The sequence below is a fragment of the Numenius arquata genome, chromosome Z, assembly GCF_964106895.1.
Source record: "Numenius arquata chromosome Z, bNumArq3.hap1.1, whole genome shotgun sequence".
Classification (NCBI taxonomy): Eukaryota; Metazoa; Chordata; class Aves; order Charadriiformes; family Scolopacidae; genus Numenius; species Numenius arquata.
The window spans coordinates 40,683,385-40,698,301 of NC_133616.1; the positions used below are offsets into that span (position 1 = coordinate 40,683,385).

Genomic DNA, 14,917 nt, shown 5'->3' on the forward strand with positions numbered 1-14,917 from the left:
TTCCTCTCTGTGAAGATCAATGCAAACTTCCAGGGCCGTCCTGCAGTGTGGAGTATTGCCACTTTGTAGGACAAATGCAGCGCTTGGAAAATTCAGGCCTGATCCTGCGGAAACACCAGACACCCTCACGTCCTATCAACCACAGTGGGAAGCCGCAGCTGATAAGCAGCTCCTAAATCAGTACGCAGATGTTTTTGGTCACTTAGCTACCAGGCTTAACGGACACATGGAAGTAAATGGCCAGATGTATGGTTTCCACCTCGCGTGTTTGGGGTAGAGTGCACAGCTAAAGAAACGTCGTCGTTCCTGCTAAGTCTTGCGAGAATCCACAGGCAGGAAGTGCTTCGGTCCACGGGACAGTGGGACCTACAGGCGCGTGTCGTCATTGCGTGTGGCAAGAGCCCGTGTCTGAAAAAAACCTTCCTAAACGGTAACCCATTTGCTCTAACGCGTGCTGTATTTCAGCATTGGACAGACGGGATTAATGTGATTCATTAACCACTAACGGAATACTTTGGGGATGATCAGGTTTGCAGATTTTATGTTAACCGTTTTGTTCATGTGTGGGTTTTGGGGATATACTTCTAGTAAAAGCAAACAGTGGCTCTAACACATAAACTGCAGGTTAGTTCTTCGCATCTTGAAGTTAAGTTTTGAAGAGTGTTGCAAATGTTGGGAAAGAAAAGGAAAATCAGGTTCTCTAATACCATATGTACTTGTCGTACTATTTTGGAAATAGTTAATAGTGCTGAAGTTAGGACAGCTCTTCTCCTTGGTTAAGAAAGCCCATTACTATAGAGAAATCATGGCTTTAAAAGTATAGCTGTACAACATACTTCTTTTTCGAACAGTTTTCCATGACCTGTATTACAGATCTGTTTTCGGTTTGCAGATGGACTTAGCCCAGCATACACCAGACTGCACACATACTTCAAAATGCTGTTTTACAGACTAGTGATCTGTAACACTGTAAAAATACCAACTTCCAACAGTTTAATCAGTTTTATTTTTGTACAGTATTCGTATCCTTTATAAGTTATTTTGCTGTCCTGTTTTTGTAAATCACATGAAATTGTAAAAAAAAGAAAAGGAAAAAAAAAAGTAGGCATAGATGGTTTTGTACATATGTATATATATATTGTCCAAATAAAGAAAAAAGGAATTAAAACCCCAAATGTTGTTTTGAATGATTGGAGTTGAGGAGTGGTCATGTAAACCAGTCTGGACGATTATATATAAAAAAAATAATCCATGAGTCGTGTGGTGTATGAGCCAGCTTCAAAGGTGCTGGTGTTGCTCATCGTTATTTTGCTTGGGTCTTGTTTCTCTACTTTTCCCAAGTGTTTTCACAGCTATTCCTTCTGCCGCTGCTGCGGGAACACAGAGACACAACTTGCGGGGGAGGCGGAGGGAGAAGCGTCCCCTCACCCCTGTGCTCCAGCTCTTGGGAAGTCTCTCTCCCAGTGCTCAGTGGCTTTTGAGCTGAGAGGGGTGGTCTCCCTCGCACCATGATGCGCCCGCTCCACCAGCTGGTGGTGCTTCAGCCTCTGCACCCACACCCTGAGATTTCCATGGATCTGAAGGGGTTGCTGAGGTAAGGAGAAAGAACCATCCCCTCAGCCTCTGAAGGAAGGGAAGGCAGGGAGCCCTGTACCAAAAAGCTCGCTGATGCTTACGGTCAGGAGGAGCTAAAAGCAGCTATTTACACAAAGTTACTTAAGCTGGTAGGTGGGAACGGTGGGTGCTAGAGTGTGCTTGCAAGACGAGACCCTGGAGTCCAGTGAACGTGTAGTCCCTCTGGCAACACAGGCAGAGACAGAGGGGTGGAAGAGCGCCGTCTGCGTCTGGAACAGAACTTGTAAGCAGCCTCCAGGGTTTGACTTGATACCGAGTTGGAATTTTCTGTCCCCAGGCTGGGCGGCCAAAGGAGAGATACAACAAACTCAGTACGGGGTTGGTCCAGTCAAACACCTGCAGAGCGGTTTGGGTGGCCACGCGCAAGGCGCCTTTGTGAACCCCCCTGCTGGGGTGACTGGGACGACTTTCACCTCCGCGGGAGAAACGTTGTTCAGCGCTCACTCGCTCGGGGCCGAGGAGTCAGGGAGGTTTCCTTTCTGCATCAGAGCTCCCCAACAACGTGCTATTTTCTCAGTAGCCACACCTGACAAATCACCTTAACAATAACGCAAGGCAAACTCACAATTGTCAGAACAAGGCACTTACCCAAGTGCTCTCAAAGGGACTGCCATAAAGCCAGGGAAGCTTTCCCAATGGCAAGAATTTTGCCGCTACTGTGCTTTCGGTGCCAGGAACTCCCTGTCCCCTAAAATACCTCCTCAAACACTTCCACAGGTACTCTGGAAATCTTCCCATTTCAAAAAAGTAAGGTCTTGACTGGCATCGATTCTAATCCTTAATAAACACCTGCTTCTGTATTATTACACACTGTATTTTTCCAGTTCGTGTATCTCTATATGCCTCTTGGGGTGAGAGAAAGCAGAGTCTGTACCGCTTTTAACTTGCTTTTTTGACGTTGTTAACAACGGTTACTGGTGGGGGCCACTGGCTTGCGGCCCCCAACTGACAACCGATAAACATCCTATTGCTTTTCATATCCAAAGCCATCAGTTTCTTTTGGTATTGACTGTTGCCTCTGGGGCCATGTAATGGCCATCAAAGCAACGCTGGGATGTTGGCACCGGTGAACACAAGGTACAAAGGGAGTGGAGCGTGTACACGGTGGGATGAGGAGAAGCACTTACCAGATAAGGGCAGTTACCATCCCAAGATGCGAAAAAGCCCTGTGGGAATTCAGAAGGCACAGAGAAGGAAACCAAAGAGCAGAGATGGTATCAGAGCCCTCCTGGCATCGTGCTGAAAAGGTACACAGAAAGGTCTCAGGCTTTCCCAATGGCCTTTTCTTCCTCTTCTGGCTAGTGGTCAGAGGCCAGGAAAGCAGCAGCAGAAGTTTCCGGAGACCCAGGTTTAAGTTACATCAGAGCTCCCTGGAGAGACCACATGTAATGGTCTGGGCTCTTCTGCTGCTGACCACTGCTTCGGTGGCCTTGAATAGTGTTTCCAAGCAGGAAACACTTTGGAGAGCCTATGCAAAGCCACGCACAACTGCTCTGCCAAAACCAGGCGGCCAGGGAAAACCACAATTGTGTAATTAGTCTATGCGATGCTGGTGGCAAATCACTGCCTCTGTTTTACGGGATTACAGAAAGACAATCCAAGCCCTACCTAGAAGCTAAGCTGCATTCAGCTCTCATGTCCAATGAACCATTTTTCCCAGGGGTGTAATTTTTCTACTGAAACATTTCAAGCAGGACAGCCTTACTGTAAACTCCTTCAAATTGAAATAAAGGAGATTCTCCCAATATAACTTACTCCAACTATTTTTCACGAGCGTGCTGATTTCTGACACAGTGATGCTCGAGAAACTGCATACACTCTGTGCGCTGTACCACTTTAATTGTACTGGCATCAAACCAGTACATTTTATACAGCAAAGTGTATTTTAAACAGTACAAACGTTCTGACCACAAAAATCCCTCATCCTTCATGAACAGCACAACTGGGCTCAGAAGCAGACACAAAGGGGGATCCGGATTCCTCAGCCACTGGGGCCCATAGAGAACTGTAACATCAGAGGCTTCTCACCTGAACAGACCTTTTAAGCACGGCTGCAGCAGCACAGAGCAGGGCCGATACTGCTGGTGGTATCTGAGAGCAGGTCCCTTTGTGCTCCCTGTGCTCATCATCTGCTTTGGATTTACACCGTGTTTGTAATTATTCAGGAAAACCAACAACAAAACCAAACAAAAAAAATACCACAGCCACACCCCCAACCCCCTCCCCCCTCCCCCATGTACAGTAACTACTAAATCACCCCCTGCATACAAAACACCACACTTCATCCAAGCTTCATCCTCATAGGCAAAGGACAGCTGGATCAATGAGCCTTACAGGAGAAGTGTGGCTCTTGGCAAATCCAGTCCATGAGTGCAGCAGCAGAGAAACATTCTTGACATTTTCTCATGTTCAGGCCGGGACAGGGGAGGGTTTTTCTTGGAGCAGAGGTGGATTTAATTCTCTTTCCCATCTCCTTCCTCTCCAAATTATGATGTACCGAATCCTGGTTTTATTCTGAATTAGCAAGGCACTGGGAAAAAAATGCTTCTGTAACAAAAAGTTCTAAGAAAATTTATTTTGGACATTGTGTTTCAGTGAGTCAGAACTGAAGCGAGTAATTTTGGCTCCAAGTTATTTACAGTGAAGCTACAGTGCCAACATTCCTCCCCGCCCTCCCCCTTCCCGTGATGTAGGTCTCCTGCCAGACACCTCCCATCAGACGTTGTGCTAATCAAATCAGAAGAAACTACAGTACATCTTTCAAGAACCGGGCCAACTAAAGACAGGGGAGAGGACAGGGAAACGATGCATGCAACGTCAAAACAACTTCCATAAAAATCACAATACGTTTTGATGTAGAGTTACTGGGATATTGCGGAGCCAATACAGCCCTTCACCTCCTCGTCGTGCTCCTTTCCCAGCACAGGTGGTGTTGAAGGTGCAGGGACAAGAGAAGGGATTGTGCACTGCTGGGACCATCGCTTAGCCGCTCCCTGGGGTCAGCCACAGCACCCCTGCTCAGCTTAGCAGACAGTGAGCATCTTTAATTACAGACCTCCCTCTCACACTTCCTTCCCTCCCCCAGGTAAACCCTGCTCGCCAAACCCTAACCATGGACAACACAGATGGTATCAGACAATACGTTAACATTATGGAAGCATTCATAAAATAGAATGACAACTTTCACGTCGTAGGTATCTGTTTGCTCTAACATTTTGCTTTCAAGAAGACACCGTGGAATGGCACAGGAAGTGAGGGAAGTGAATGAGCAAGGTGAAAATTAAGGCCTGTTAGTAAGAGATGTTCAGAAAGTTAAGAAGCCTTGCTAAGGGAACAAGCAGGTAACTGCAGGCTCATGGACGAAACCCAAGTCAGTTTCCACACTCCATAGGGAGCACTGTCTGAAGATCGTCAAGAAGCTTCTAGAAACCTTCTAACAAAAGAGAGGGCATCTTGGCAGGAACCATAGACAAGAGCCTCCAGCAGTATTAACTCTAAGTAAAATTCGCTATCAGGCCTGGAGCAGGTGCCAACCCAAGCCTCTACGGAGCACCCACCACACTTTTCAGTAAGCGTCCTGCAGCCCAGCCCAGCTCTGTGCGTCTCATCATCTCTCACTAACTCCAAAGCCCGAAGAATAGACCACAGAATCATAGAATGGTTTAGGCTGGAAGGGACTTTAAAGATCATCGACTTCCAACCCCCCTGCCATGGGCAGGGACACCTCCACTAGACCAGGTTGCTCAAAACCCCATCCAGCCTGGCCTTGAACACTTCCAGGGATGGGCCATCCACAACTTCTCTGGGCAACCTGTTCCAGTGTCTCAACAATGTTCCAGATGTTCGCAGTCAGCAACAGCCTTAACAGGCCTAATTTATTTTTCTCCCAAAAAAGCCCAAGTTTCATGTAAGCATGCTAAAAGTATTGCAGTTATGCAAGGGCCCTTCCTCATTCTAGTTTGCTGCTTCATCCGACTAAGCAATCTCTCCCGGTTAACAATAACGTACATGCTCGAGTGCCATTTTCAGACATAAAATACAGTAAAGTGTGATTTATAAGCGCTTTTCAGTGTTTGATTCCTCAAGATCTTTTTATTTCTCACAGTAAGTCACAATTTCCATGCTGCTTTTCTCTGTCTCAATACATGAGCAGACACAGATGTTTGTCAGAACTGCAGATGGCAGTGGAAGAGGAACTTTGGCACAGTCTTCAGCTGGTCTAAACAACAAGGAAAAGTACCTATTTTCGGAGAAAGCTCAATTTACACTTCAGCTGTCAGGACTATTTGGGGTCTTTCCACTTGTATGTTTTTGAGAGGTCCTGCCTAGTCAGCAGGAAAAGTTGGATACTACATGTATATTTAACCCAAACTCCCACTCATCCTCTCCTCCTCAAAGTTATACTGAAATTAATTCCATGGGTTTTTGTAACAACGGTTCCAGAGGAGCTGAACAGTAGTAGCAAATCATGAGGAACAGCAAGAGAGCTGGCAGCATCGAAGGACCCTACAGGTAAGTAAGGAATCCTAAATCTAAATGATGCTGTAGCTACACTGAGCGACCGAGTGTGGATTTTCATGGCTGAATACCCTAACCAGCTCAAAAGCCTTCCGTTCAAGCCAGAAGGTCGCTGCGCGTGGACCAGATGCACTGGGCACACGAATTAGCAGGTCACCAACACACGCATGGGAGACACACAGTCACGTTGTAGACCCCATTTGCAAACAGCAATGGCTGCTTTTCTGCAGAAAGTTGGTTTTATGGTTGTTTTTCAAAGGCTTTAGCAATAAGACCTGCCAAATAGTGAAGCTCTATCAGTCAGTAAAATGACGGTGGTACAGTTTTGCAGCTCATTATGCTATCTGGGGTAAGTTAATATGAATGACAGTGTCATATTAAGACTGTAGGGAGATACATCGAAATCAGGACCTCTGGTCAATAGTTGACAGACCTCCAAGGAAAAAGCAAACACCCACAAGCCCGTCATCCTCTTCACTTGTGCAGTGTTGCAGGCATGCATCCAGAAGACATAACTTTTGAGACAGGATCTGAAGCGCCGTCCTCTTGAAGTAAATCAGACTTACACTTCCTACCTCAGCCTGAAACATGAGAAGGGAACTGAACTCTAGGAAGAAATCCCAAGAAGTCCTAAGATGACAGCATTAAGAATAGATAGTCAGTGCTGTCTAGCCATAGAATTGAGTCCTCATGTAAGGAGGACTTGTTCATGTAAGTAGTTTCACTTATTTGGGCAATGAAAACAAATTGCTCTTTTCACACAGTGATCCTCAGAGACTAAACAGAATGTGTTTTTCCATTCAGTTAAAAAAAACAACCCACCACCAACCTTAGAAGTTCAGGGTTACGAGAAGCCAAGTATTTTGAAGATCAAAGAACTTATTTAAAACCCAGACCTTGCAATACAGTGGACAGATAGGGCTCTACCCTCAATTAAGCCACGGATACCCTGATGGCCCACTCAATCCCTGGACTACAGCCCAAGTTTCCACACTCTTTTAGTTCTTCTGTCAAATACTTGTGTATGGACACTAATCCTCATGGAACTTATTCCAGGAACTCATTTCACAGTCAAACAGAGCTCCATTGATCAACAGCAGCCTACGATGTAAGAATATATAGTTCTCTGTTCCTTTAAAGGCTCCTCTATTCAAAACAAGAATTACAGTACTTGACTTTTAATACCTGAAACCTTTCAGATCCTAGCTTACTTGTGCAGTGGGTTACTTTATTTCTAAAATTCTAATGTAAAAAGCCTGACATATCAATTCCATTAGCAAAGTTCATTGACAGGATGCCGTTAAGAAAAACTCCCACTCGAAATCAAGTGGACACCAGATTTTGTATAAAATATTAGTGAAGGCTACTCCCCCCAGGAAAACACAGATACTGCATATTTTCAGATGGTGTCCTGAGGCTCAATCATTTTTATGCACATTTAACATTCTAATCATAGTTTCAATTTCTTTAAAAATCATACTCTTCACAATTCAGTTTGTTTTAACTTTTTTTATAGTTAACTAAATAACTGGGACTTTGTTTTAGGTGTTCAGCATTCTGTTGGTAACATCTGCTTTCAGATGCTTAACAGCTATGGTCAAAACCCCACTAATGAATTTTATGGCTACCTGTTGAAAAGCCATTGTATATGCAGTCACTCCAATGGAGCTGAAGCCTTGTAAAAAGCCTCCTGGTTTTAACTTACATGTGAAATCAGCAGGACTATTTTCTCCATCTATCACCCAAAACACATCAAGTTTTACTTAAAAAAACAAACAAATAAAGAAACAAACCAACCAACAAAGAGTTATATATTGCTTAGTTTTACTTCTGCAAGCTAACTAGCTTATTGTTTCGAATCCACCTGGCTCTGTAAGTCTCCTTGCTGAGAGACTCTTGCTAGAAAAATAAAGACCATATCCTTCCAGGAATACAAAATGGATCATAAACTCAAAAATAATAAATAATAATGATAATGAAGTATATTACTCTAAAAATAGTACATTCTTTATATTAACTTCAGATATATTTTCACAAAACAAAACAAAACCCAATGCACAGCTACTTACAAGCCATTGTCTTCCTACACATCACCATCTTCATTCATTCAAAAAGTTTCCATTTCAATAGGAAAAGTTTGGAGAACATCCTTAACTGTGTTAGGGGGAACGCTATTTACCAAAAGTAGATCCTAATTTTTGAAAAAAAAAAACAAAAACAAAAAACCAAAACAAAACCAACCAAAAAAACCAGGAACCCAGACATAGAATAAATCCAATATAACCTAGAAAAAATAACTGCACTTCAATTGCTACATTACTGATAAAATAGCAAAATACAAGAAACTTTCCTTTTTATTTAAAACTGCTATTAAGAAAAAGTAGTTTCTTTGGAGAAAGAGGCCACTATGAAAGATCTGAAAAAAGTCATGCACTTCAAATCTGTTACAATTTTACACAAGTTTTAAGAATCAAAGTTCTTGATCACCAATTCTTTGCAGGTATCATCTTTCACAATTTTCTGAAGTCTTGGAAGCCAGGCGTTCCAAAAAGTTCTATCACTGTTCATCCATCCTTCCAAGTCGCCGCCGCCGTCTACAGAAAGACTTTAAGTTCCATTTGTTTGCCTCCAACATAAAAGGTCCATTGTAGACAAACAACACCGTCATCCTGTCATTGTAAGTGAGATTCTGCAGGAGCTGGTGAAAAAACACAAAAAGAAAAGTAAAAACAGCTGGAAGAGGTGTTCCCCATTATCTAAAAGAAGTGAAGGAGGTCTACATAAAGCCTTAGATCTCAAAAAGTCAAAATAGCAGGATTATAGCCTTTCTGACAGATGATGTATATTTGTTCCTAGAAACCCCCCAAAGAGTCTCCACTCATTCTCCCAGCAATTTCCATGCCTCACTATTCTCACTACAACAAAATCTTCTTATCTGATCTGTATCTTCTTCTGCAAATGTAGTCATTACTTTTTTGCCTTGTCCACAATAGGCAGAGAATATTGGCTGATTTTCCTTTTTTGCTAGGGCAGGGCATGAGGTAGTTACTTAGGCACAATTATTACGTCTCTCTTCAGCCTTGTGCAATTTCAAACAGTGGAAACTCAAAACTTTCAAAACATCTTAAAAGTTGCGCTGCTGTCTTCTGGAATAACTCCAGCCACTGTCCTGCTTTTCTGAAGTGAACTTCTCTCCTCGTTCATTTAGGCATTTATGCCTTACACCAGATGCTGTTGTTGATTTTTGCCACTTATATACGAAGTCCTGTGCTTGTCTGTACTGAAATGCATCCTGTTTTCATATGAAGTCACCCAATCCAAGATTGTTTTGAATTCTAATCTTGCTCTACAGCAAAGAAGCATTCACTCCCAACATGGTGGTTATTTGCAGGTTTAATAAATGTAATCTGTTTCAGGATAGATTTATATTAAAAATACTCATTTTCAAAAATACCCATTTCAAGAAAGTTTGTCCAAACCCAAGAATGTGTCTTAAAGAACACATTCAGTTCATCTACTCATTCTGACAGTGAACCACAACTATTCAGAATACAATTTTCCTCATCAACTCTATTGCATATTAATCTATACTCCTTCCCCTCTGTAGCTTGCTTAAAAATATAGCTGGGTAAAGTGTCAACACCCTTTAAAAAAAAAACACATGAGAGTTTTTCCTGTACCTACTGGATACATATATGGAACTTAACTTAGTATGACAATTTCTCATACTTACTAGAAAGCAAGTACATAAACACGTACTAGGAAGTAATGCGTAGGCTCAGGAACTGCAGGTAAGCCACTGGAACAGCAGAGCCTGGCTTTCTCCTCAGCCTGTCCTGTACAACCTTTTAACTATCCTCTGATGCAGCACATTCAAACTATCGCATTGGATAAAACCTTTACATAAACTGCTATCTCAATAATGTTCTTTGTGGTAGGCCATTACAACTTCACTATGTTAATGCTGTCTCTTGCTGCTGAATAGTAGTGCAAGTCATTCCTTGATCTTCCTTTTACCATAATGTTAAATGGACTTTTTTTTTTTTAAGCCTCAGAAATTTCTTACTTCTGCCTTCTCATTTAACTCTGATCTTTCTGATTAGCTCCACACAGTCAGTTTTCCTCCTTCTCTATTCTTAGTAATTTGAGAGTAAGTACAACCTAGACAGTAATTTGCTACAGTCCTTTATATGTTATATATAAGCATTATAGTTAGAGGAGCTATTTCTATCCTTTCAACATCCAGACCACTCTCTTATTTCTCAAAGTAGGAGAAAGCACAGAAAAGCAGATCCAATAAGGAGAGAAATTGCAAGAAGACAAAAGCAGATAGACAACATACAGAACAAGAAAGAAGTAGTGCGGACAGGAAATGACCAAACTGCATGGAACTAAGTACGCTGCAAGATCAGAAGGAACAAGAAGCATCACCTTCCTCCTACTTTCAGTCAGGTAAATGCTTCAGGTCCTTCAACTGCTATTTACAGAAAAGAACAGCACATACTAGCCAGATTTTCTGAAATACAGTGAAGTACAGGATGCAGGAGAACTGATACCTTAATAAAAAACATACAGCCCATTACTGAATGCTTGCCTCCTTGAAGTACAAGCAACCTTTACTGGTTCAACCTGTCTTGGGTCAAGTTGAACGTAACATTAGCCTCTGTTAAAGGTTCAGGTGACCAGCCACCTACTTAAGTCCTTTCATGCCACAGCATCACATCACCACACCACCTAGTAATTCAATTATATTTTTTAATTTTTTTTTCCTATTTTAATAGAAGAGCACAATCAAGCACTGGTCATTCTTGATTGAAAACTCCTCTTCAAGCCATTCTCCATGGATCATAGCATTGACCTTTTCCAAGTACGTAAGGCTCAAATTATTACTTGAGTAGTTTTCCTCCATGAATATGGGACTCCTCTAGTTCCTATGTCAGCACCCCTAGCCTGTTCCAATACAATTCTCTGACATTTTTGGAAGTTGGTCTCTGCTACAAACCCAATTCTGTGTGAGTCAGAGGTATTACATTTGACAGCCCTGTACCCCTCTCCACTGGTGGTTAATTTGTGATACTTCCACAGAGGCTACAACTGCAGAATGTGTTTATGACGAGATGAGCCTTGGTATAAGTTGTCTGAATCCCTGCCAGAACTGGCCTTAAAATGGACAAATTCTCCCACAGTTACCCTTTAATATTCTTAGGTAAAACAGAGCTAAGTTGTACAGTGTTTATAGGGATATTATCACACAAAACTTTGCTACATATTAAACTTTCAATTTCATTATCTGCCACGCACCTTTGGTGTAATAAAGAAGTACTGAGATGTGCTTTCTTTACAAGCAGTTTTCACAACCATTTCAAAAACTCTTCTCTCATTCATTGGATCCATTCCCTACAAGAAAAAAAAAAGAAGAAAAAGTCTGTTCTCTCCACTGTGTCATAAGCATCTGTACAGTAAGAGGTTATATACCGCACTATTGATCCTCACCTGATTTATTTCATCTACAACCCTGAAAGGACATCTGTTGAGTTCCTGTAGAGCCATCAGGTACAACATAGTGGAAACACTTTTCTCACCTCCACTCTGATGATACGGAGTCAATTCATGAAGTTCAGTGCTACTGTGGAATTTGACTCTAATACGAATCCCATACTTGTCGTATTCCTCCTATAAAAGCCAGTACCTGTTAAACTCAGTTTATCTGTACTACAGCTTATTTGCTAATAACATGCAAATTATAGCAAATTTAAGGCAAATGTTCTACAGGGGCCTACAAACTACTCAGGTTTAACTTAATATCAATATTTAAATTGTTTCATGTATTTTCCTTAACTCTGATCTATTCTTGTTAGATATCGAATTTTCAATACCACTCCCTCCCCGTGACAATGATTTGTTAATTTCTGAATCCCTGGTAAGAAAGACTTCATAGATATTAAGAACAACTACAAGAAAAAAAATTCTTGGCTAGAAAAAGGAGAAAGCAAGTCTAATTTAATACTTCGCTTTTCCTCTACTAGCAGATTGAGATACAAGATCCACTATTTTAGCAATTTCCCCTTCATAGTCAGTCAGGAAAACCACACACAAGGATTTCAACCCTTGCCTTTTCTTTAACAGGAAACTGACAATTGTCAGCAGTCTGAATCAATGATGCATACATGTGGGGATAACAGACATGGTTCAAAAGGCAGCCCATGCAAGGGAATACATTCATGATTCAAGGTAAAAAGAAGTCTTTTGTGTACTTGCTAATATTTCTGAAGTTCAGGCAAGCTCAGTGCAAGAATGGAAACACAATCCCCAGTGCAGAAAGCCCATACTGATTGCTTATCATTTGGTTTACATAAAACACAATCTTTGTATGTACTTATCAAGTTAATGAGAGCTACAGGGAAGATTCAAAAGTTTTAGGAATATGAGTTCCAAGAGGTCTATCTGTATTCACTGTGGAAGCATAAATCCTGCACTTGGAGGTCATCGGTTCACGTCCTTCTAATAACACAACTGTAATGCTGAGGGTAGAAGAAAGGAGTGGAAGTGATTCCTAATGGTTACTCACAGAATACTTCAGGATTTAGAAAGGACAGTTGTGGCAAAGAGACAATGAGGAGCCCATCCCATAGAACCTGGCATATGCTGCTTTGGTTCACATTGCCACATGCCACAGTCATCAAAAGGCATATGAACCTGGGTGACCTGGCAGAACAGAGTCCCATTGTAGGGCTGACTTTTATGAAGCACAACAAGATCTAAAAGCCACTGTAAAGTCAGTCATACCTTCTTAAACTCTTAAAACTGCCTTAAGGAACCTCAAGTCTGTAGGAACAATTTTCACCTTCTTCCTTACCTTCAGGTCTTGTTTTGGGATGAGTAACGTACATACCAGATAGCATCTAACATTGGAAAGGATGTATCAAATCCTCTCAGATCAGCTAATCTGCTAAATCAGAAGAACAAGCCATCTTTTGGTGTTCCTGGTGTTTTACTACACCTGCAGGCAGGCAAACATCCTCAAGGCTGGTAAGTGTAAAGTCTTATACTAGTATTTACTTTCATGTACTACAAACCTCTGGGGCCTCTGGTGTACCAGTATTATAGAAACATGGAACTGTGGATCCTTGAGGCTGAAGCAAATGCATACACACTTTAGGAGAGAATGAAGGTGACCTGACATAGTTATAAACTCATGTTTGCTAAGTGCCAACTTTTTTTCCAATTTTGAAGACAGGTCACCTTTCTCACCCTTGATGTTATCCTTGTTGGAAACGGATTGGCACTTCCAAAGACCTGCCTTGTGGAGGTGTGCTATATGACCATGACAGACACACTGGAACAAAGCCATGCTTAATGCAACTATTTGCAATCTGATTTTGGTTACCATTTCATTCTCCTCCACTATGGAAGAAATTTCTTCTTTGGCATTTAATGCACATTATCAGAAGCATAATTAACTTCTCAGATTTGCAGATTGTAGTTTGATAGCCATGCCTGATAATTACAAGCCTAAGAAGGAAAATCATGGGGCATGCTTTCAAAGCAAATGAATGTTGCTGCACTGACCTTCCTGGAGATGGCATTTTGCTAAGGGGAGCTAATAAGACATTCTCCTAATCAGTGAAGACAACAGCACCATAGCTCAGATAAACTTTCTCCATTTTAGCAGGATTTGGTACTTGATTGTAAGGATCAATGTCAACAGACCCAGTTTGGCTTGCTTATGACCAGGAACACTTAGCACAGTGGAGTGAAAAAATATCCTTAAGTTCACAATTTAGTGACTGTTTCTTCTTTAACAAGTAGATGCAGTGCTTTGGCTATGCTCTTTGGAAAAGGATGCGGCTGTGGGACATCAAGAACACAATGACTTCATGTAAGGAGAATTAAAAAACAGAACCTAAGTGCTCTAAGGCCCACTGTACTTCCAGATGCATTGGCACAGGCTGAAACTAGGCTCAGAGAAGTTTACAAGGCACACACTGGCAAAACCTCCAGCAAGAGATCTACCCTCCAGCACAGCCACAATGGCATCAGAAAGTCGGGCCTTCGCTGCCAGACTAATGGGAATGCCAGTTCACATAACTGATAGATATTGCAGGACTTGTCAAGAATGATGCTTAAAACTCTGTGGGGAATCGAGGAAGGTGAGGGTTACCATTGCCAGCACTCTGAATTCTGGTTACCAAGCGCTACCAAGTAAAGTCAGAACATTCACTGTGGTTTTTGCTAGGATGTCAAGGAAGAACCCAGTGAAGTATTTCACACAGTAGGTACTATCACCAAGGACATCATCAGATCTCAAGGCTCCTGCAAGGCAGGCTAACAGAAGCAAGAAATTCAGTGTCACAAGATTACTTCTGCCAAAGATCATTCTGCCTCAAGGGTCTCTCTTTTGATATTTACGTGTCAGGGCAAAAGAGTCTGCTACAGAGAAGAAGAGTAAGGAACCCAAGCTCTAGAAGAGATTACCCACCTCTCTGTGTTATTGGCATTGATCTCTTGAGGAAAAGGTTTTAGTCATTGGCTCAGTACCACTAGCTAACCTCTTAAGCTATTTGTGCCATTTTTGCAAGAGAAAAGCAAGACCCTCCAAAGAAGTTATTCAGAATGACAGTCCAGACTCTCTTTGCGTTTAAACTGCTTTACTATTTTTCCTGTGTACTCTCTCCCAACTTACTTTTAGATGAAAGTATTTGTGTAACATAGATCTGACTCTGTAGGTAACTATCAAAAGAACTGAAAAGTCCATGTTTTAATG

The 14,917-nt window shown here is 41.9% G+C and overlaps 1 protein-coding gene across 1 annotated transcript in view; it reads right to left on the reverse strand.

Moving 5' to 3' along the window:
• Positions 1–7,964: 7,964 nt before the first annotated feature.
• The window catches only part of SMC5 (structural maintenance of chromosomes 5), a 49,093-nt gene continuing 42,140 nt past the window's right edge, over positions 7,965–14,917 (reverse strand). Inside the window, exons 22-24 of the mRNA XM_074166661.1 lie at positions 11,647–11,826; positions 11,455–11,550; positions 7,965–8,851 (exon numbers count right to left, since the gene is read on the reverse strand). Coding sequence (XP_074022762.1) covers positions 8,711–8,851; positions 11,455–11,550; positions 11,647–11,826 — 417 coding nt within the window. The 3' untranslated portion in view covers positions 7,965–8,710. The remainder of the gene's footprint in view (positions 8,852–11,454; positions 11,551–11,646; positions 11,827–14,917) is intronic.